At 36.0% G+C, this 22,652-nt stretch overlaps 10 protein-coding genes across 10 annotated transcripts; 3 read left to right on the forward strand and 7 right to left on the reverse strand.

The window, feature by feature from the left end:
* Positions 1-1,024: 1,024 nt before the first annotated feature.
* RO3G_04916 (uncharacterized protein) lies at positions 1,025-1,643 on the reverse strand (the record flags this gene model as incomplete). The annotated part of the gene is made up of 3 exons (XM_067659506.1): positions 1,025-1,135; positions 1,189-1,331; positions 1,382-1,643. 3 exons carry the CDS (start codon positions 1,641-1,643, stop codon positions 1,025-1,027), a joined length of 516 nt encoding a protein of 171 aa, XP_067515607.1.
* Positions 1,644-2,565: 922 nt separating this feature from the next.
* On the reverse strand, positions 2,566-3,108 carry RO3G_04917 (uncharacterized protein; the record flags this gene model as incomplete). The annotated part of the gene is made up of 2 exons (XM_067659507.1): positions 2,566-3,018; positions 3,061-3,108. The coding sequence occupies 2 exons, from the start codon at positions 3,106-3,108 to the stop codon at positions 2,566-2,568; spliced, it is 501 nt and encodes a 166-aa protein (XP_067515608.1).
* A 514-nt stretch (positions 3,109-3,622) lies between these two features.
* On the reverse strand, positions 3,623-4,249 carry RO3G_04918 (uncharacterized protein; the record flags this gene model as incomplete). Its single annotated transcript, XM_067659508.1, has 4 exons — positions 3,623-3,827; positions 3,931-3,956; positions 4,000-4,203; positions 4,232-4,249. The coding sequence occupies 4 exons, from the start codon at positions 4,247-4,249 to the stop codon at positions 3,623-3,625; spliced, it is 453 nt and encodes a 150-aa protein (XP_067515609.1).
* Positions 4,250-5,448: 1,199 nt separating this feature from the next.
* RO3G_04919 (5-methyltetrahydropteroyltriglutamate-homocysteine S-methyltransferase) lies at positions 5,449-7,758 on the reverse strand (the record flags this gene model as incomplete). The annotated part of the gene is made up of 1 exon (XM_067659509.1): positions 5,449-7,758. The coding sequence occupies one exon, from the start codon at positions 7,756-7,758 to the stop codon at positions 5,449-5,451; it is 2,310 nt and encodes a 769-aa protein (XP_067515610.1).
* Positions 7,759-8,427: 669 nt separating this feature from the next.
* RO3G_04920 (uncharacterized protein) lies at positions 8,428-10,647 on the reverse strand (the record flags this gene model as incomplete). The annotated part of the gene is made up of 3 exons (XM_067659510.1): positions 8,428-9,023; positions 9,081-9,413; positions 9,474-10,647. The coding sequence occupies 3 exons, from the start codon at positions 10,645-10,647 to the stop codon at positions 8,428-8,430; spliced, it is 2,103 nt and encodes a 700-aa protein (XP_067515611.1).
* A 2,960-nt stretch (positions 10,648-13,607) lies between these two features.
* RO3G_04921 (uncharacterized protein) lies at positions 13,608-14,809 on the forward strand (the record flags this gene model as incomplete). Its single annotated transcript, XM_067659511.1, has 3 exons — positions 13,608-13,898; positions 13,955-14,081; positions 14,130-14,809. 3 exons carry the CDS (start codon positions 13,608-13,610, stop codon positions 14,807-14,809), a joined length of 1,098 nt encoding a protein of 365 aa, XP_067515612.1.
* Positions 14,810-16,006: 1,197 nt separating this feature from the next.
* RO3G_04922 (uncharacterized protein) lies at positions 16,007-16,367 on the reverse strand (the record flags this gene model as incomplete). Its single annotated transcript, XM_067659512.1, has 2 exons — positions 16,007-16,122; positions 16,196-16,367. 2 exons carry the CDS (start codon positions 16,365-16,367, stop codon positions 16,007-16,009), a joined length of 288 nt encoding a protein of 95 aa, XP_067515613.1.
* A 561-nt stretch (positions 16,368-16,928) lies between these two features.
* Positions 16,929-18,103, forward strand: RO3G_04923 (uncharacterized protein; the record flags this gene model as incomplete). Its single annotated transcript, XM_067659513.1, has 3 exons — positions 16,929-17,135; positions 17,198-17,803; positions 17,861-18,103. The coding sequence occupies 3 exons, from the start codon at positions 16,929-16,931 to the stop codon at positions 18,101-18,103; spliced, it is 1,056 nt and encodes a 351-aa protein (XP_067515614.1).
* An 18-nt stretch (positions 18,104-18,121) lies between these two features.
* RO3G_04924 (uncharacterized protein) lies at positions 18,122-18,902 on the reverse strand (the record flags this gene model as incomplete). The annotated part of the gene is made up of 4 exons (XM_067659514.1): positions 18,122-18,340; positions 18,394-18,584; positions 18,718-18,792; positions 18,848-18,902. The coding sequence occupies 4 exons, from the start codon at positions 18,900-18,902 to the stop codon at positions 18,122-18,124; spliced, it is 540 nt and encodes a 179-aa protein (XP_067515615.1).
* Positions 18,903-20,991: 2,089 nt separating this feature from the next.
* On the forward strand, positions 20,992-21,456 carry RO3G_04925 (uncharacterized protein; the record flags this gene model as incomplete). Its single annotated transcript, XM_067659515.1, has 1 exon — positions 20,992-21,456. The coding sequence occupies one exon, from the start codon at positions 20,992-20,994 to the stop codon at positions 21,454-21,456; it is 465 nt and encodes a 154-aa protein (XP_067515616.1).
* Positions 21,457-22,652: the final 1,196 nt, after the last annotated feature.

The following is a 22,652-nucleotide window of genomic DNA, read 5'->3' on the forward strand; positions in this document are numbered from 1 at the left end:
TTGTCTAGCATTCTTCAAGAGGGTTTAGCATGGGCGAATATGGTGGTAAGAATAACGCAGTATGCCCATGATTACGGATTGCTTGGAGTATTTCTGTCTTACTTCTTAATAAATGAAGCTTGTGTGTCAAACCTTAACTGTATATCTGCTTCTGTCTCTTTAAGGTAAAGATCTATATTCAATTCCCAGTATTCTAGTGTTAAGTGTCCCTGTGTTTACTCTTACTACTTAGTCTATTTGCGCCTTGTATTTCTGCTTGTCTTGTATCGAGCCTTACCTGTACCCTTACCTGACATACGCTTCGTACAAGCTTCGTGGTACGTCTTGTCAATGATTCTTTTTCATGAACATATTAATAGCTACTTGAAATGTTGCCGTTTTTTTTTAAAGTCATACTTAGTGAATGTCTTATTTATTTCATCCAATTTGAATTTATCCATCACAGAGGTCAAACTATAGAATAATGAAGTGACAGAAAGAAGGTTGGAAATGGAGTGTTTTAAGTATAAAAATATGAGAAAAGAAGAATTAACGAGACTGAACAATAGTTCTAAAGTCGAATACTTTTATTAAAGAAAGATTTCAAGGCTATTTATATTAGTTTGAGCAAGACCTGAGATTAAATGACAAGAGGTAATTACGACCGACATGATTTGACATTAAGAAAAATTTTATAAACTGATATTAATAATCAACTGTTGAGATGAAAGTGAAACTCGGCTGTTCAGGACTGTTGGTAATTATCAGGATCTATTCTTATTCAAACTCATTTGTAAATATTTAGCTTAGAATGATAAGGCTGTTATCTTATTGACATGTCAAAACATGACAGGAAACTTGTAACATTTCTATCTACGCGCTTATGAGTAAGATGAATGAATGGTTTAAAAGTAACCTTATTGACTCTATGTAAACAATAAAACGATTTACTTAAAAGATAGCAGCAATAGAAACTTTAATTACTAAAGAATAATAAGCCAGGAATATCTGGCAATCTTTTCTTTTTTTCAGTGTTTGGAGGGATCTAACTCTCTCGCACCCAGGAAGGACTGTTGTTGCTGTTGTTGCTGTTGTTGCTATTACTGCTGCTATTTTCACCATCAAGACCAAAAGCCATAACATTTTTGGTTGCATTCTTTTGTATTCATTAGAACACTTGATGTATAATATAGCTTTTTATATACTTACTTTAAATTTGAATAGAAGCATAATAACTTCTCTGAAATTCTTGATGTGTGAAATATGGTTGGGGATGACTGTGGTACCTTCATTAACGGCTACATAGAGAGCGTTCGCTGCAAGATTAATTGAGTAGAGAGTCGCACGATTTCCTAAAAAATTTACAAGTTAGAGAAAAGAATGCTTAAAATAAATAATATACTACCAATTAATTGGAGAGCGGGAACCGCTATTTCTTTGACGTTTTCAAGTTCTTCTTTAATCAAATGATCTAATATTGCTTTTGATTCAATCAAAAGTTTCGTTCTATCACTTGTAATTTTAATATGTCCTGCGCCCATCTTCGAAACTTCACAGTTTGCTTTGTCGGCTTCTTTGCGCCTTCGGGATAGCGTGCCTTTTAAAAATCTCAAATATACTTTCAATCCTGTTGTTCTGTTTTCCATATCAGCTGATTCTCTCATGGGTATCTCCCCATTTCATCCTAAGTACTATTCTACGAAACAACCTTTCTACCAAAGGCGACCACATCTTAACCACAACATCGCTTTCTGTGGCATTAATGGTTTTGTCGAAAACGTACGAGTGGAATTCCATGAGTTCCAAGCTAGATGGATTTAAAAGAATAAAATTCAATAATGTTATAGTATTAAGTGTAACAGAACTTACTATTGCGAGTAAATGCTGAAAATATCTGCATGCACTTCGCCTTTTGAATCTATTTCTTTACGATAACAAGTAAATCGACCCTTTTCTAAATCCTCTTTGCTGGCCTACAATAAATTGCTGTTATAGAATTGTACTGTGTTACTTTTGGTCTCAATAAACACAAACCTCTTCAATTTTGGAAATCCCTCTTTCCAATTTTCCATCAATTTTAATACCTGGTTTAAATCGTTGACCAAATAATCCGCGTAGATCATTCCAATTATTAATTAAAAGACGTTTTTGGGCAGAGGAAGATGTTATGTCCAATATTGAATTTAATCCCAAACTATTGTTGCTATTATTAGGCACCTGGAATATCTTATTTACTTCATCCAACTTACCCAACAACAGCATTTTCCTCACAACTTAGGTCATAATACTGTTTAAACAGACGCACAGCTTCTCTTTTGATCTTTGTTCCTACAGAAACACCTTCGGAGTCTACGCAAATATTGTCTACAGTAGCCGCTCTATTTAAGGGTGTCTGATTTAAGGATATTTTCTATTTATGGGTGTACTTCTAAAGAACGGCATAGGTCCCCAGCATAAATACCACTATATCACCATTCTATTTAAGGGTGCAAACCAAATGTTTTTACTACTAAATAGAAAAATTTTTTATAAGTGATAGTTTTTTGGAGCACTCTAACAATAAATTTTTTACTTTGTAAAATAAGATCAAACTGTTTGCTCTTTTGACTTGTTTAAGTTAGCACAAGAGTCAGCCAATCTCATTCGAATTCGGCGATGTAATTTACGATCAAGATCGTCCAAAGGAACTTTGTACATAAGAATAGTTTCATAAGCTTCTCTCAACCGTTTTTTATACTCTACTATATCAACACGCTGCTCATCTTGCTCTGTATTATCATTTTCTTCAGTTTCATCTATGTTGCCTTCTGCCGTTTCTTCATTATTAGTAGTGCTTCTTGTATAACATACGATCATCTCGCTTTCATCTGCTTCAAGGTTCAACTGGCTAACATCAGTAGCTTTGTTGTCAAAGTTCCTGGGGAAATTTGGGGGCATTCCATTTAGCTCGGCAACAATCTCCTCTTCCAATGGCAAAGCACTTGTTAGATACTCCACTGGGTCAAAATCACAAATTGTTCTTTCTTTAAATGCCAATATCTTTGTATGCTGCCAGCAGTTTTTTATTGTTTCTGGTTTTACTTTAAGCCATGCATTAGCTAGAGAAAACATAGCCTGAACTTGATCCATTTTGTAAACATTCGGATTATCCAACTTTTTACTGATAACAGACATAAAGCACGGTCGTACTGCTGGGCTCGGAAGTGTGTCTTAAAGTTGTCAATAATTTCTGTGTATACAAAATATTAATGAGAAAACTGTAAAACAAAAAGACGGTTTATATAGCATTTTATCGACAAATAATAGGTTACCTGCATCAAGAGCCTGTAGCTTGCTAGTCGTGTTTGCTAGGAGAAATATCAATTCAATATTGTTGAGCGGAATTCTTATTTTATGAACGGACGCATTATTCAAAAGAAGAGCAATTTTTCGATTCTGTCTTTCAAAAGCAACATTTAACTTTTTCACGTATGTTGTCATCCAAGCATTAGTAGAATAGTGGTATTCAATTTCATGTTTTTTCCAATTGCAGTCATGAATAACAAATTAGCTCTTGCTTTAAAGCATTTTGGGCTCTTGTCTTGTGCGATAACAATTGGTTGCCCTTTGTAAGTCCCATCCGAGTTATAGAGCAACTCAACTGTCAGACAGGTTTTGCTATTTTTAGACCATCAAGCATCTCGGAACATATGGTTCTTCTTGGTGGTTGCTGGTAATATAAACCTGTTTCATCAAATTTCATGATATCTGCAGGATCACATGACCCAAGACGTTCTTCTATCTTCCTCAATTCGCTCTGAATGTTTTCAGAAGTGATGTCTACAGAGGCACTTTCACCATGCATTAGCCTATATTTACTCCAATTCGCTTAAAAAGTCTGGTGAGCCATCCAGAAGATAATGAAATTTCACTTTCAGGGATTCTATACTTTACTCAAGCAATAGGTCTTACATATCGAAGGATTGAGTCTCGATTGACTGGCATATTGTTATTGTTCATGTCTGCAACAAACTTTATTACTTCATCATCAAGCTGAGGATAGCGTGTTGTTTTTAGACTTTTTTCAATATTGACAACACCAATATTACTATATAACGTTTCAGCATTTTTGAGAATGTTTGATATAGTCTGTTGGGCAAGTGGCTGATCTAAATTGAATTTCTTCATAGCCCATCCACTTAATTCTGTTTGATTAAGCTGGCCAGTAGCATTTTGATCCAAAAGCTCAATTTTTTGAGAAAGAAAGGCGTACACGTTTATTATTAGACATTTTTTTATAAACAAAGAAAAGAACTGTTGTTATGTCATATTTATTCTCATCAAAATTATTTTGAGTCTATGACTCGTATATTATCCTTCCAGCAACTTTGATCAAGTCTTAAGCAAGTTTTGATTTGTTAATGTCCTTACACAATTACCAAATCTATACCAACCGACAGTGGCCTATGTGGAAACATGTCTATAATGTAGCTACAATACATATTAAGTGAGTTCAATTTTTAACAGCTACGAATTTCGATTTAAGGGTATATTCTATTTAAGGGTGGATATTCCAAAAACTTTGGCCACCCTTAAATAGAGCAGCTACTGTCGTATAAAAAAGAATTGTTTGTGATAAACTAAAAATTAAAGACGGCATTGTCAGTTTTATGAAATGTACAAATTCAAAATATGGACACTTTACCAGATATCATGGTAAATATTTTTATTCTTTAATCAGAATGGGGATTAATTAGTATACCTGAATAGACATGAAGCTTTGCCAAAAAAAAAAAAAAAAAAAAAAAAAAAAAAAAAAAAAAAAAAAAAAAAATTTCGTTGATGATGCATATATAAGTCAAACGCTCGTAGAGTTTAAATACCATATGTCTTCAAATGGAAAAATTATCCAAACTATTGATTTTTTTTTTTTTAAAAAGGAACTAAACAAGATCGAATGTTTTTTTAATGATATCAAAACAACATTAATAAATATGGCATTGTATTGAAGTAAGTGAAGAATGTGCCATTTTTTGTGTTATTATACTGTGGGGTGTACAGACAGGAGCTGGTGTCAATAAAGAAATTGAAGGATAGATTTTTTGCATTTGTATACATATACTTTAGATGAATTGATGAAGGATACTGGAAAATAATCTAATAGCTTTTTTCTGTTGTAGCAGTTGTCTATGCATCTGTAAGAATGAAAAATAAAATCATAGAGTTCGCTCAACCTTGAGATACTATAATGTCATTCATCGCTTAGGAAAAGATTATGTTTAGAAATAAACAAAATTTAGGTGGATAAGACCATAAACTTAAAAACTTTAAAGTATTTTTTAAAAATTGTAAGTGCTTCTTTTTATTTTTTAAACAAATGATACAAAATACATTTAATAAACTATATTACAGTGTTGAACTTTTTATACAAGGCATGATGATGAGAATAATATCTAATAGATTACAGTGTTGAACTTATTGAGAAAGGACTTAATACAAAGAACGGAGTTGCTTGGCGACTTCGACCATGTTGACTAAGGCAGCTTCGGTTTCTTTCCATCCACGAGTCTTCAAACCACAATCAGGATTGACCCAGACACGTTCTTTGGGAATATACTTGATAACACCATCAATCTTTTCCTTCATTTCCTCAACACCAGGCACACGAGGAGAGTGAATATCAAAGACACCAGGACCGACTTCTTGAGGATAACCTTGGGTCTTGAAGACTTCCAAAAGACGTTCTTGAGACTTACTGTTTTCAATAGTGATCACATCAGCATCCAAGGCAGCAATGGCAGCAAAAATGTCGTTGAAGTCAGAGTAACACATGTGAGTATGGATTTGAGTTTCATCACGAACACCAGCGGTAGACAAACGGAAACAGCCAACAGACCATTCGAGATAAGCTTCCCAATCAGCACGACGGATGGGCAAACCTTCACGGATAGCAGGTTCATCAACTTGAATACAGGGGATACCAGCAGATTCCAAGTCAACAACTTCATCACGAAGGGCCAAACCAATTTGAGCACAGATTTGGTTCAATGGAAGATCGTCACGAACAAAGGACCACTTCATCATGGTAACAGGACCAGTCAACATACCCTTCATAGGCTTAGAGGTCAAGGATTGAGCATAAGAGATTTCAGCAATAGTCATAGGACCACGACGAGAGACATCACCATAGATGACAGGAGGCTTGACACAACGAGAACCGTAAGAGACAACCCAGCCGTTTTCAGTGAAACCGTAACCGTGGAGAAGGTGACCAAAGTGTTCAACCATATCGTTACGTTCGGGTTCACCGTGGACAAAGACATCCAAACCAACCTTTTCTTGGAATTCGACCATCTTCTTCATTTCGGATTTGATGAAAGCATCATATTCGGCAGAAGACAATTCACCCTTGTTGTGCTTTTGACGAGCGACACGGATTTCCTTGGTTTGAGGGAAAGAACCGATGGTGGTAGTAGGGAAAAGAGGCAACTTGAGCTTCTTGACTTGAGCTTCACGACGAACAGGGAAAGCATTGGGACGCTTCCATGCTTCAGCAGGAATCTTGGAGGCACGGTCACGAACTTCAGGATTGACAGTTTGACGAGAGGTACGACGGGATTCGACAGCAGCAGCATTCTTGTCCAAAACTTCCTTGACAGAGTCAGCACCACCACGGAGGGCCTTGGCAATAGTCACGATTTCTTCAGTCTTTTCAACAGAGAAGGACAACCAGCTGAACAACTCGGGGTTTTCGGCAGCAATCTTCTTTTCAAAAGAGGTGGAGAAAGGAGAGTGAGCCAAAGAACAAGAGGGAGCGATGAAGACACGATCTTGACCAAGAGCTTGAACGGCCTTTTGAGCAGTTTCAATGGATTGAGCCAAGTTGTTGATCCAGATGTTACGACCATCGACGAGACCAAGAGACAAGACTTGGTTGTTCTTGAGAAGAGGCAAGACAACATCTAATTCTTGAGGAGCACGGACCAAGTCAAGATGGATGGCATCAACATGAGACAAGAGACCAGTAACATTGTCTTCAACACGGCCAAAGTAAGCAGCAACGAGAACCTTGATGTTGGTTTGGGCCTTGATAGTCTTGTAAGCTTCTTCAAAGGCGGCCTTGACGTTAGCAGGCAAGTCGAGGATAAGAGCAGGTTCATCGATTTGGACCCATTGAGCACCAGCAGCTTCCAATTGTTTGAGGAGTTCAACATAGAGAGGCAACAATTGAGGCAAGAGAGAAAGAGTATCGAATTCTTCAAAGCCCTTGGCAGCCTTAGCCAAGTGAAGGAAGGTGACAGGACCAACCAAGACAGGACGAGTCTCGATACCGATAGCCTTGGCAGCATTGTATTGTTCAACAGCACGAGGGTTTTGCAACTTGAAGGATTGGTTGGGTTCTAATTCGGGAACGATAAAATGGTAGTTGGTATCGAACCACTTCTTCATTTCTTGAGCGGGAACATCAATCTTTTCAGATGTTTCAGTAGCAGGCTTTTGAAGACCACGACCCATAGCAAAGAATTGTTGAAGAGGATCCTTGATGTGTTGGTAGCGTTGAGGAATAGCACCGAATTGGTGAGCAGTATCCAAAACACGGTCATAAAGAGTGAATTCACCAGAAGGAATGTGGTCCAAACCCTTTTCCTTTTGCAATTTCCAGTGAGCTTCTTGAATCTTTGTGTAAGCTGCTTTGAGATCGTCAGCAGAGATCTTGCCAGACCAGTAGGCTTCGACAGATTTCTTGAGTTCACGTTGAGAACCGACGTAAGGGAAACCAAGGTTAGTAGCAAGAACCATTGTAAATATAAAGTAATATAAATTAAACAAAAAAAAGAAACAAGAAAAATTGATTTATATAGGAAGGGTGTATTTTAGATCTCTTTTTGGATTGAGCGCATAATTCACTGAGATCGAATAGAACGTATTTTGTCCCTTGTTTATTGGCTACCTTAAAATATATCATCTCATCTGCAAAATCTCAGTAAAAATGAATGTCAGTTATTTGCCATATAGTTTATGAATTTACGATCAAATAAAGGCTGATTACTTTGAATACCAAAGTCATGTATTTTTTATAGTTAAATAATACATGTTTTTTACTTGTAGGTTGTATCCTTTTGCTAATTTGAAGATCAAATTTATTAGCCAATCAAAACTCGACATCATTATTTACTGGTTGCATAATTTATTATTGATAATCATGATAATGTGTGTTACAAAAGACTCATGTCATGAAAAATCATTCTGCTTGGTACATTCATGACTTTTTTTTTCCCTTTATTTATTCCATTTGCTTAGCCGATTTTAATGAACAACCCTTTTAATACATACAAACAAACCGTATACATAAACATACCAAAAAAAAAAGAAATATAAAGTATTTGCTTTTCACTGATCAGCCAATCAAATAGCTTGATCGTTTATTGCACCATTAAAAAAAAGTCCAAAATCTGATTACTTTCAAGCTCAGTCATCATCATCAAAAAAGGAAGTATCCTCTACTTTATCATTAAAAATATCTTCACCATCAAACATAACAAGTTTGGGCGATTGAGGAGGCGATTGAGTAATAACAGTCGACCCAAATGAGAGTGAAATAGAAGATTTAGGTTCTACTGTTGGTGATGCAACTGATGAAGTAGGCGATGATGATTGATTTCTTTGAAAGACGCCCATAACAGAACTCCACTTGTTTTCATCCACAATCAGTGACATTAAGCTATTAGCATTCTTCTTTTCTTCTTTGCTGACTACAATTGGTTTCGCTTGTCTTCTCTTTTCACTCTCTGCATGCAATTTGAGTGTCGATTCTGAAAAGAGGTCTTGTTCAAGGAGGAAATGCATCCATTGAACGGGTATTTTACTATTCAAAGTTGTATAACTTTCTGATTTAGGTCGAAGTATATTAGGACCCAAGGATTGACAGATGGCATGTACTATGTCCGAAGATGTGTTTTGAACGATTGGTTGGAGATGATTGACAATAGCCTTCAGTGTGAAAAAATGAGCATCTGGGAGAGTTGAGATCAAATTACATGATGATGCCAGTCTGGATTCTTCATCTGCCAATAAAAAAAATAAGTTTTCATTTTCGTTATTTCTTGTTCATTTTCTTTTACTTCCTGATAATATTGTTTTGACTGGTTCATACATTTCATAAGTCATGATACAATCGGGTAACTCAAGTAAAAAGTATCTTAGGATAGCGACCAACAATGCAGGTTCGTATTTACTCAACATCTCTACTGTCAATAAACCTTGAGGGCCATTTAATTCTAAACAGGCAGCATGAACACGATCAAGTGCACAAGGTGTAATCCAAACTTGATCTTTATTTTCAGCCAATGTATCACTACCCTGTTGAATTGCAGCCAATAAGGTTGAAATAAACTGCGGTACTTTATTTTCTGAAGCTTTGCCAAGTTCTTCTAATGGCACACCAAATACTTGATCTACAAAAAAAAAAAAAAATAGGAGTCAGTGCCCCTCTCTTTAATTTGTAATCTAATTACCTTTGTAAACACCGTGGTGATAATTATCGTACAGGATAGCTTTTGGGGAAAATCCGGATACAGTGTATTGTTGTATGATGTATTGTATATCTTGATCTGGTTTAAGAGACTCGTGAAAAACCTTCATATTTTCTATTTCTTGATGCTGAGATAATTCTAAGCAGTGAATGAATGCTTCAACTCTTTGCTTAAGATAACTTATACGCTTTAATTCCAATTGTTCCATTTCGTTCAGGTGGGCAAACATGGCTCCTTCAATTGCCATACGCATTTGATCTAATTTTCTGACAAATCCATGATAAAGCTCATTAGCTTTCTCCACTTCATCCATATCATCCTCTGAGCGCCACTGATAGTAACAAGAAGAGGACGCTGTAAACCTACTACCTCGCTGACCAACAAGACGGAGTATATTATATGGTTGAATTAGTTGCTGACCAACGACATCTGCCATGGCTGGAGAGTCTTTGCATTGAGGCAAATTATGCTGTAACCAGACAGCTATATCTTCTCCAGTGGATGTGTATTTGTATGTTCCCAAAATAGGCACTTTATAGTCTTGAACTGTTATCTCTTTTTTCATACGACGTACTAGCTCCTCCAACTCAGATTGCACCATGATTTGATTTCCCAACTGAAGGGTTGATGGTGTTCCTTCTGTAGCTGCAGTAACTGTTGATTTGGGTGCCATCTCTTTTTCTCGGCACTTTTTGTGATAAGCATACCTCGCTTTTTCTGTTTCCTTTACTAACCCATCAAACTGCTTCAGCATGCTTTCTATAGCTAGTTTTGAATGTACAACGTTTCGCTTATATTCTTCATGAAAATCTTGCAGTGGCTTAAGCACTTGGCTGTTCATTGCTGCAGCTGTTTCTCTGTGTTTTCCGCCTACATGTCCTGCACTTTCTTTTAACTTTCCAAAACAGCTTTTAAGTGTAGCGCCCTCGTCTCTACCAAATCCACTAGACTTGAATGATACTTTGGATTGCTCAACTAATTTGGTTGCATAACTTTCTTCATGAGCTATACGGTCTTTAAAAAAAGTGAGTAATTCTTCATTCTCTACTTTGCTCTGCGTTAATTTTTGGTGAAGGACAGTAAAACCTGATTGAAAATCAGGAAGTGTTGAACCAGGTTGCTTTTGAGACCAAAAAGAGTTTTTAAAATGAGGCATTGTTGTTCTTTTGTGCAAAAAAAAAAGGAGAGCAAAATAGAGAAACAAAAAAGGGCTGAAAAGAGAAAGTAGGAAATATCGGAGTCTGATTTTCTTCAGGACAAAGTTAGTTGCCCCTTCTTCGAGTACAACAGAAAAATAATAAAAAGTTGAACACTGGAAGACAGACACAGAAAAATAATAAAAAATGACAATAAATCATATAAATATGAATAATGGCATGCATACATTTTAAACTACTAAAAAGAAACGAATCTTCAGCCACATTCTTTTATGCTACTTGGCTTTAGTATTTTTAAAATGACCTGGTGTTCAATGTCCTTCTAGCCTCTTTTCTTGCAGTCTTTTCTCGTTGACAATAATAAGCTACCAGGCACTTGATACTCACTATTTCCCGAAATTATTGGCACACTTTTAAAAATTACAAGCTTTACTCGCGCTCTTCCGCTTATGCTGGGCTTCGTCTTACACACTACAATCTTCAAAGTTTGCTCAAGTCGTCCCCATACATAAAAAAGGCGACCCATCTGCTCCAAGTAGCTTTCAACACGTTAACATAACATCCGTTTTCCGTAAGGCATTGTAATGGTGTATACAGGATGATATAAAGTATCATGATCCACCTCTGGATTTAACACAAGGTGGATTTTATGAAACATTAGATCAAGCTTTTTGTCTAGCAGAGGCACGCTACACCCTACGCACAAGCTACAAACTCTCTCCTGTCCTTGTCTTTTTAGATATAAAATCAGCTTATGACACTGTAGACAGAGGCCATGTATGGAACATCCTACGACAAAATCTCTCAGATGTTTTGTATTCTATTGCGCTCATTTGGACGAAAATAAAAAATATATGTTAAACAAAAGTGTACTAATAATTACGGGAAATAGTGTATTAAACTTCAATGTTTCGTAGGCATAATTTGCCTTACAACTTTTATATAAAATAAGGTTTTTCGAACTCTGCGGTTGCCTCTGCGGATTTTTTGCTTCTGTCTTTGTATTTAGCTTCATGATTGTTGATCTCCTCTTATAAGTAGATATGAATAAGTACTAATATATTTTAATTCAATTATATATACATACAAAAACAAAGAAAATGATTTGACAGCTTTTGGCAAACTGAGACTGTCAATTGTATCCTCTGGGATTTTGAATTTTCTGGCTATGACAGGTAAGTAAACTTCGTCTTCTACCAGAGTCATTCCTGTCAGAGAGCAAAGAAACCCTGAAGTGAGCGCTTTTAGAGGAGCTAATTATAACTGTAATTGGATGATTAGTATGCCTTGAAAAATCGATGCCTTCACAATGTAAGCTAAGAGAAACCAGTTTCTCGACCCCAAGTCTTACTTGATGGCCCATTGAGTTCTTAAGGTGCTTCATCAGCTTATAATGGCCATCTTCTGGCGAATTCTTGCTAATTGAGTCAGATCGGTTTACTTCTACAAAAAAATAAAGAACTCTCTCTTTCTGCCCTTGATGTCAAGTATGACATTTTTTTTTGTAGACACATTTGGATCTTCTACATCATTGCTATTATTCAGTAAGGCAAAAATTAATATAACAAAATCATACGCGCAAGTGGTAACTCTAACGTTACATGCGCTGATAGACAGTATCCACAGAACAAATATTGAGCATTGTTCTGAGCAGGGAAAAAATGTAATTGTCCGTAAATATGCCTTCCGAGTTGTCTTCGGCAGCTATCTTGTTGGAAGAGAGCCCCAAACAAGCGTTCTTCACCTTCTCATCTAATTCGGTTTCTGGCAAAAATGTGATTGTTGAAAGATCAACGTTTTTATCAATTGCCTATTTAATGGAATTTAATTTGAACGAGAAGTCTCCATAATATCAATGCAATATTAGCTGTATCTAAGCATTTAATGACGTACATCCATCACAGATTTGCAATATATTATTGTTTCATTAGACGCTTTTTTGGAATTTATGTCCTTATAGACGAAGGTATAAAAGTCAGGTTTGGTTGTAGTACAGATGTATGTTGTTATGCATTTGCTTGTGTTGAACTCATCAACAAGGAACATGTGAGATAGAGAGCTATGGCATAACGTGACTTAATAAATGCATTCGTCACTTTATCTTAAAAACCCTTTGTACATACTTGCAGAACCCTTATCGTGTCTAGCTGACCTATTTTTAACAGCAGTTCTAATATTTCTCCTTCTAAATTTCATCACTTCTTCGATTATATTGCCGTTGCTTATTTTAAGCTGTTTATATCTATGCAAGTAACTGGTAATAGCTAACGTTGAGTGTACATTTACAAAACTTGCAGTCGGTCAATTTTTGTTGTCAGGGCCAGAAAAGTGCTTTAGCGTTCTTTCTCTTCACCTCAAGATCCGAGTCGGAAGGCTTGGAAGATCCAGAAGGTTCAGAAGTAGCTATCAGTAAAAGAACGTTTGAACATTACATCGAGCGAGTACTTTTGGATCAGAAGCTCTCAATAAAGCAAAGGCTTAAATCATCTTTTAACTCTCTCTTTTTGTACAGCAAGTAGGAGCTAAGCTCGGCTTGGTTGGAAATTTCAATCAGATCTGTTATGCTTTCAGACATGTTTACGATTAATTGAACAAGCGAATAAAGACAACGACAGGGCGTATTTTCATTGGCTTTTTGTGGTACAGTGTAGCGATCACACGTTAGTACTACCTCCATTTTTTTATAGATACTTCCCCCTTTTTTTTTCTCATTAAAAAAGCTCTGGATTTTATTTTTTATGTGTGCAAAGAATTTTTGTATTTGTGTGATCTGTTTCTGGAAATGGTGTATTGATAATGAATTGTGGTAAATTAACTTGTAATATTAAAATAGCAATATGATGTGCAACAGTAGGATTACAGCAAAATAGGCATTAAAATTAATTTAAAATTGACAATGTGACAAAAGTCCTTTAAAATATTATTTGCACACACCTGCCTTTTTTTTTATTCGTAAATTATGAATAAACTAAAAAATGCATTTCAGCATTCAGAAAAAGCAGTAGAAGATAAAAGACCACACCAATTTATGAACAGGCTTTCTTTAACAGTCTCTTCTTCTCCTTTTGACGTTTCACCAGAACCGAATGAACCACCGTCTATTGCCCTTTCTGATTTATCCGAATCAGAAAGATCAGCTTATGAATCTTGGTGGAGAGACCTTGACCCTTTTGGGCTTAATAAAATAAATAACCAAATAATGTTAAAGTTCTTGAACGGCTGCACTTTAGAAGATAGCAAGTTAGAGAAAGTAAGAAGACATAAAAAACATTTGATTTTTGCTTTATTTAAAAAGAAAATGGATAGATATTGAGTTTATTTGAAACAGCTGGAGATGGACTCGATCAGCTTCAATTCTTTGCCATGTTAAGATTAATAGCCCATGCTCAAGATGGTCGAAAGATAAGCAAAGCACTTGTTTATTTGAAAGGTAGTAAAAGACATGTACAAAGTACATTGTATAAATAACACATTCATTTAGCACCTGTACCGCACTTTCACGCAAATGCTATTGATGCCTTAATCAAATCTGATGTACCAAGACTAGATAAAAAAAGAGTATTAGAGAGAAAGTCATGGTGGGGAACTGAAGTACAGCCAACTTCAGATAACCGACGTTCTTATAGTGGTCCCTTCACAACACATAGTCCTGCACCAAACACAGCCTTCCAAATGGATACATCAGAAAACTGCTTTTACTCTACAAACAATGACTCATGGTCCAGCCCTTCATTTTCTCGGCCCAAACGCAAAAGCGAATACTCACACTCTCGCTCGAAATCAGCGGGCAATGCAAACTATTATACACAATCTTCTGATGTGCAAGAACAAGTCCATTCCTCAAAGTCTTCACTGTCACTGCATGAATTAAATAATACAGGGAAATCTTTGTTATTAACACAAAAGTTTGTTTATCAATCACCTTCTATGAGAAAGAGAGAGCTACCCCAAATTAAAAGCAACCCATTTCATTCAGATAATTCCAGTCCATTTGATGATCAGAATAGTTGTGATGAAATAACTGTAGAATCAACTCATATACCAACCCATAATCATAACATAAATTTCATACCTACTCCAGCAGAACTTAATCAAGACACTAACACAGCATTTCTGAAATACGCAACAAGTACATTTTTTAATCAACATCCTTCAAAATAAAAACAGGTTCTTTACTCCTTTTATCAATTAAAATTTTGCACTTTAAAAAAAAACAGTATTGTATGTTTTTAGAAGTGTTGCACAATTCAGGAAAATAGCGTCGTGTTATTCAAAAAAAAAAATGAGACACAGGACAGTGAATAAAAAGAATAACCATCAGACTGTCTGTTCCACCGTTTACCAATGAGCAATCGAACCATGACCACCAAAAAGGCTTCGCATTATTGAATGTATGTAAGATGCTATCAAATGCATCTCGGATATGCTATTTAATTCCACATTCACGAACTCTGGGATTTTAATGAAGACAACAGGATTACAGCCTATTGTTTACAATGAGATATAACAATATTATTTATAATGACACCACGGCAGATATGACATGCTCTTCCTCTTGAGTGCCGTCTGTGCAGAGACTGTGCAACACACTTGCAGCCTGATGTTCGTTTATACCCTCTTTCATGAAGTTCTAGAATGAAACATATATGAAATAAAATGCCATTCTGTCTTTGATGCGTGCCTTTGTTTTATATATTGATAACTTTCTTTGCTTGTCTGGCTTTGCCCTCACTGAATTCTTCATCGGTATCAAAGTAAGTTCTCAGTATGTTTTTGCAAAGCTTTTTCAAATTTGAAGAGGCAAAATAAGACGTAATAAGATTTGTGAAATTGGGGTATTTGGTAGTCAATTAGGGTTGAAAACAAAGTGAAAATGGGAAACTTAATGATCGATGAGTCTATTGAACCTCTTTATTGACTGAAGGCAGGAGGAAGAGCCCATTAAGTACAAACTAGTTTAAATTTGTGGTCGATGATATCCAAACGATTGGTGCTGTTGTAAATTGGATTTGATATCTGCCCTTTATGATTGATAATGGCTGTTGGTGGGAGGTTATGTTCGTCCAATTCTTGTAAAATTGTGTCAGCCTGTCGCCTGGTCGAATTCCATCTTCGGGAATAGCATAATATTGTAGTAGTTGATTGGGTGTTTTCTCGAGATCTTTCGGATGTTGTTGTATGGTTTGACTTGGGTTTGTAGACGGTATAGGTAGAGGTGTCTGTGTTTGGGCTTTTTGTTGTTGGATTAAGCAAATTCGCCTGTTGCCGCTGGTTTTGCTTGAGTTGGTCCTCCGTCGAGTAAAGAAGAGGTACTTCTTCCTCTTCCTCGGCCGAAAAAAAAAGAGTTGCTTCTTTGGTTTACACGCCAGTTTCCACCTCGTTCGCCTCTTCCTCAGCCACGATAGTCATTGCTATAGCCTCTTCCTCCATTATTATGTCCTCCTCTCTTATGGATTGCAGCTTCTTAGATGACCCTTTGTTCAAACCAAGCTTTGTGAATTCGCTCAACAAATTTAAGATCAAAGGAGTTTTTTGCTGATCTTCCACCATCTTCTGTTGACGACTCCAGGTGTCTAAGACTAGATGGCCACTTAAAGCTTTTGATGACCAATTTTTTTGCTTCATTTTCTTGGAATTTGGCAGAGCTATATCCAAAAATGGCGAGCCTTTCGACTTGTTGAATGATATTGAGGAAGATGTCTCTGTCAGTCTCTGACATAAAAGTATGCGATCTTGGAGATAGAGAAGTTTTTCATATATTTCGGTGCTTGCTCTGGCTTGCAGTCTAGTCGTTTCTGTGTGTTTAAATATTGTAGTGACGAGTTGGTGAGCGTCCACTTTCCAGCTCCTGAAGTCTGAGATAAATTTCTTGTTGATTTGTTTATCTCTGGTACATTTTTGTGCTTATATTTTTTATAGTTCTTGAAGTTTTCTTTAGGTTGGACTGTAGGTGTTTCGTCCAAGGTTTGAAGAATCGCCAAAGGGAGTTCAAGTCCCTATTGTCGTTCTTCTTGTTCACAGACTCTTGTTCGTTCGAATTCTCTAAAAAGGCTTTCCACTTCGGCTCTCGTAAAGACTTGTTGATATTGTTGTTGTTGTCCAGTTCGTTGGTTGATATAATCCATAATTTATTCCACTGTGCGCGCCTTAGAAAGATAGAGGGAAAAAAAGGGGGAATTATAACTAAAAAAGGAAAATAAAGCGTGGCTCAGAGAGCATCTATCACATTAGAAGACGGAGTGAATTCCGTATTTTTTTTTTATTATTTTTTTTATAAATAATGGTGAACGTTAGTCAAGAATCAGGCGCATTTTTTCAAACAGATGCTGAAATTGCAAAGCAAAGAGAAAAGGCAGCTAAATACAACTATACAGCAGGAGATGCTGTCAAGTTGGCATCAAAAGCTTTGTCTATTTGCTTAAGTCCTGATGGAAAATACATATATATTGCCGAATCTGGATTCCAAGTTAGAAAAATGACAAGATCTGTAAGTTTCCATTTCCTTTCTCATACACGCATCCAAAAGGCCAATCTAACATAAAAAACTAGACAATGAAGAGTGTAATGCTATTTAAAGGACATCAAGGGCCCGTTACATCCATAGTTACTGGCAAAGACAATACCATTTGGACTGGTTCCTGGGATAAAACCATCAAAAAGTGGGATGCTACTACTGGAGAATGTCTAGCAACACTAGAAGGTCATACTGATTTCATTAAAACACTCGTCTTGGCAGGCAACTCGCTTTATTCGGCTTCTTCCGACTGCTTCCTTCGTCGGTGGAACATTCAAACCTTGGAAAGTACAGCTGCCGAAAAGAAACACAAACGACCTATTGAAAGCTTGGCAATCTCAATGGATGGTAAATTCATTTACTCTGCCTCGTCAGATGGCGTCATGATGAAATGGGACACAGAAAGTATGCAAGTACAAAAGACATATATTGGCCACGAGACCAGTATCTATTGCGTTCGTATTTGGGAAGATGACTTGTGGACTGCTTCCGCCGACAAAACGGTACGTAGATGGAACATTGAGACAGGAAATGTAGATATGATTTTGGAACATCCCGATCGTGTTAAATCACTTGTATTAGCAGGACCCTATATTGTAACAGGATCAAGCGATGATGACATTCGTGTTTGGGATATTGCTGTAAGTTCTGTTTGTATTGAATTGACAATGTATTGATTGGCTAATGTATACATTTAGTCTGGAAAATTAGTTTGCACCATTGAAGGACATTTCGATGAAGTAAGCAGCTTAGAGATATTCGGATCTACTGTTTATAGTGGATCGCTTGATTGTTCTATCCGCCGTTGGCCTTTGACCGCAGCATCTATAAAGGAATATAACGAAGCGAAAAACAAAAAGAAGGTAGAGGAACCAACAAAGAGTGGTTTAACAGAGGAAGAAGAAAGGGAATTGGCAGAACTCCTATCAGATGAGGAATAAAGGGTTCTCTATTTTTTTTTATTTGCTAAATAACCTTAGCTTTTTGAATACACCTGTGTATTCACCCGCAGACTCCTTTTTATGCTGAGGGTATGTTGGCGCATTTCTTTTATCCCTTGCATAGGCAGATGCTAAATCGTCCAAATGGTCGTTCCATTTTGAGTTTTTAGCGCGCCATCCTATACGATGTTCATCTAAGCTTCGTACCCACTTGTTCACGATAAATCCATGCAAAGTCTTTTTGAAATTAAATGATGGGAAAAATAAAATGTTTGTGCTTTCTTTCTTACCGCAAATATACTGCCAAGTAATAAGGAACAGGCAATTCCAATGAGTCCAGCCTGAATAGCCTGATCACAGTTTGCAAAACCAAAGATGGCTCCTATTTTAAAATCTAATAAAATTGTATTGCCTTTGGCTTCATCTTGATGAAAGTTGGCAATCTCACAAGCTGCAACGGCATTTCTTCTGTTTACAATGGCTAGAATGAAGTTGATAGTTTGCCAAATATAGATATTGAAAATGGTGTTCAGCCAATAGATTGAACAATAAAAGATCGCCCACCCATAATTTCCCTACACAAGAAAGGCGTATTAAATTGATTTTTTTTTTACTATATGAGATAAAGATTGGATTACTTGCGTTAAATGAAATGAAAATACCAAGAACAGCAACTAGCCCAGTACAGACTATCCATACGTTACAAGTTAGCTTTTTTTAAATAGATTATTCATATGCAATTACCTAGACTAACCAAATATACCCAAATCATCAAGGGATGTACAATGGCAAGATGCATAGGTATGGCTATTTTAATTTGTTAATACAACAAGCATTTTAGTATGGCAGCTGTGTAACGCTATACGATTTTTGTGTATGATACTTGCTGCAATGAAGAAGCTGGACGTTGCCTTTCATTAAAAAAGATTAACAAATATTCAAATAAAGATCAACTCATTCAATAATACAAATATAACCAAGTCAAAGAAAGGTATAATCCATTTCACAGGAACACAATAAAAACAAGTTTCGTTCTTTTTCATTGCTGTAGAAAAAGAGAAGATCACAAAGACGGAAAAGAGAAAAATTGCATAAAACGAAATAATGTATGTACATCTTTTTTCGAAGAATGTGCTGTAGAGCTTTTTAACAAAAAAAGGTTCGGTATGACTAGGATATCATTTTTTATTTGATAATCTTCAATATGCATTTACCAGGGAAAAAAAGGGCTTTTCATTGGAGTATGCTGTAGCCACAAGGCGCAATTGCCATCACCCGTTAGTTGTATTGGCTTTAGATGCAAGGGAAAAAAAAACGTGATTTGTCTTTATAAGGTGTACAAGTCCCTGATATTGAACATTGGTTTGTGCATGCTTATATGAATCTGCTCTTTTAGAGTTCGCCTCTTTTGTACTACTTTTACTATCTGCTGCTTAAGGAGGGACCTGTTTAAAACGTGGCATTTTGAAGGAGTAAGGAAATAAAAAGAATCGGAATGCTATAGCAAAGTTATAAAAATGAATAGCCAATGATATTTTGGTTAGGTTTCTGGGCAAAAAATAAAAAAAATAAAAATAAAAAAACTTTATTTCTCCTTTTAATGCAACAGTATTATAACAACCCTGAAAAAAAGCAAAACTTTAATCTAGTAACACTCTGAGTATTATTGGCAAGTGGTACAGTCAGGGGTTAGTTCTTTTATACAGACCCTACCAATACTTCATTTTCTTTCTTCAATAATTTTGCATGGTTGAAATCATAGAAAAAAAGCCTATAATAATGTAACTTAGATTTTAAATAAAGAAGCGAATAGTTTATTTGCGATACGCTAATATATTTTCTTTCTTTTTTTTCTTTCCCTTTACCAAAAAAATCATCAGATCCTCTTGCGCGTTCTAAATAAACTTCCTTTTCCCTTTGGATAAAGGAGTATACTTAAGTACTGGTCCTGGTCCTAATTGCTAAAAACACAGAATTTTGAATATTTTTATGTATTAGCTTTGCTTAAGGCTTTAGTATTACTTACTATATCTTCATATCATTTAAAGGTACTTCCTTTAGTGAATAACTTCATGCATCATTGCTTTTATCGTAACAAGTTTTATGTGCTTCAAATTTTCTTGCTGTTAGGATATAAATAAATCTTTTATTATATTAAATGTCTTTTCTATCAAAGTTTAATACAAAGGTAACGTTACAAAAATATTAAAGTAAGGGACTAACTTGTCACTTTTTATTTTCGTCACATTGAAATAGGCAAGATACAGGAGTCAAAGGAGGTTAGAAACTTGAGGAAACACGAATAGATCTAGCTTCTCATGTTGGCCAACACGTTGTTAACTATTATGACTTTCATAATTCAGGGCGAAAGTTGTATCAAGGAGAAAGAGAAAGGGGGTAGTTTTGATGCACGTTATTTAGATATCAGTGCACTTTTTTTCACCCCTTGAAAATTCGACAACTCAGAATCATATAAATAGAGTGCTTTGTTTTTCTTTTTTTTTTTTCTATCATTATCTTTTATTATCCTTTCTCATTCAATATGCATAACAACGATTCAGTTTTTTCAATCAAAAATGCTTTAGGTAGACAAGTTAGCCTTTTAAATGACACTCCGTTCATGACGAGCTCTGCTTCATTAAATGCAAATTCATTGAACGTCAAAGTTGACTCTAAAAGAAAATACCATTGTGTTGAGCCCGGATGCCACAAGAGCTTTACTACCAGGTAAAGAAATAGATAAAAAAGAAGACATGACTAGTAATCTAACAATTCTTTTCTTAAAAAAAAGTGGTCATCTTGCACGCCATAACAGAATCCATACAGGTGAAAAGAATTTTCACTGTCTTCACCCTGGATGCCCTAGCCGTTTCTCCCGTCAGGACAATATGATGCAGCATTATCGTACTCATCTCTCCCAAAAGGCGCGTCGCCAACAACAACAGTTAAAAAAGCCTGCTCAGAAACCCTCTTCTCCCTTTTATTGCCACTCAGATGAAGGGATGAAGTTAGCCAGACCTATGACAAGACCCCGTAGATCAATCACTATGCCTAGTTTGCCATACCCTATGTTTGATGCAAGACAGCAGGATAGACCTAGTGTGCGCCCTAGAAGAGCCTTATCTACTTCTTCAACCTGCTCCTCATCTTCATCTTTCATCTCTTCGTCCCATCCATCTCCTCAATTCAACCAACTACTTCCACCACTTTCTTACTTGTATCAACAACATTATCAACCTGTAGAATTAAGCCAATTTGCTCTTCAAAAACCAACCCAATGGGAACCCAAGCCCACTGAAAAATCCCTTTCAAGCCTCTTGTATTTAGCCAATATTGTCAGCACTTTTGGCTAAATCGACTTGAATTTATAACTCTATCTTTACTAGAAACAAAAAAAATCATGTTTATGGTGACATCCACGCTCATTCCTCTCCTCCTAAAAAAAAGCTTCTGTTATGCAAAAATTTATTTCCTTGTATTTTAAATTATAGATATTGCTGTATTATATTTCTTTTTTCTTGTATCATTTTATATATGCTTTTTTTTTTGTTTACATGGTGTTCTCTTTTATTTAAAAAATATGTTTAGTAGCAGCGATTTTCATTATAGACCTCAATAAACAAACACATTTTGATTTTCTGTATGTCAGGGGCTGTTTGAACCCTTTATGTGTTACCGTAAAGGTTGTAGAATTAATGTCTTCCCCGAAAAGGAGGAATAGAATGTTTCACTTTCTCCTTGTTGCATTAGGTACACATACACATTTTATTATTTCAAGTGATTTGAGGCTCATATAACAATATCTTCTGTGCTAATACTCAGATAATAATAACCCTTCGTCCTTCTTCTGTCATTCTTTGGATAGGCAATTGTTGACGGAAGATCAACAAAATTTAGGCATTAAGGTGTTTGTGATTGACTATTTTCAACTTTTTTAAGAACCTTTTTAGGGCATGGTAAGTAATTTTTAGTTGATCATGGGGTGATTCGACTTTAGTCAAAAATTAGTAGCATCAAACTTGAGAATGCCTTTCATCGCATGATTTGGCAGGTGTTAAAATGATCCTATGTTTTTATCTATAGCTGTGTTGCGCCATTAGGCTAAAATAATTAATGTTGTTATAATAGTACAATTTTGATTTTATACTAATTAAATATATATATATATAGCCACAACTTTTACTCGACCAATGTTGACATCAAAGATGGAGAATCAACGTTCAATTCTCTCTTTGTATATCCTTTCTTGGGTGTGGTAGCTGCTTATTTGGCTGAGAGTGAAAGCTGGTGTAAATCAGGATTCAAACATGGTGAAGCACCGCTCATCTCAATGAACAAGTAGCTAAAGCACCTCAAACTTTACAATAGTGAGAATGATAGCTTGACGTATCTTGCTGATGGGATAGTTAAGCTTTTTGGCTTGAAGGATCATAAAATTCTCTTGCTAGAAACATCCAATTACTTTGGCTATATAGAAAAGTCAAAGATCAGCTTTGATCACCATAAGGGTCTCTTCGGAACCCTCGCTATGTTAAAGAACATTACCGAT

This window comes from Rhizopus delemar, genomic scaffold (genome assembly GCF_000149305.1).
Source record: "Rhizopus delemar RA 99-880 supercont3.3 genomic scaffold, whole genome shotgun sequence".
NCBI classification, from domain to species: domain Eukaryota; kingdom Fungi; phylum Mucoromycota; class Mucoromycetes; order Mucorales; family Rhizopodaceae; genus Rhizopus; species Rhizopus delemar.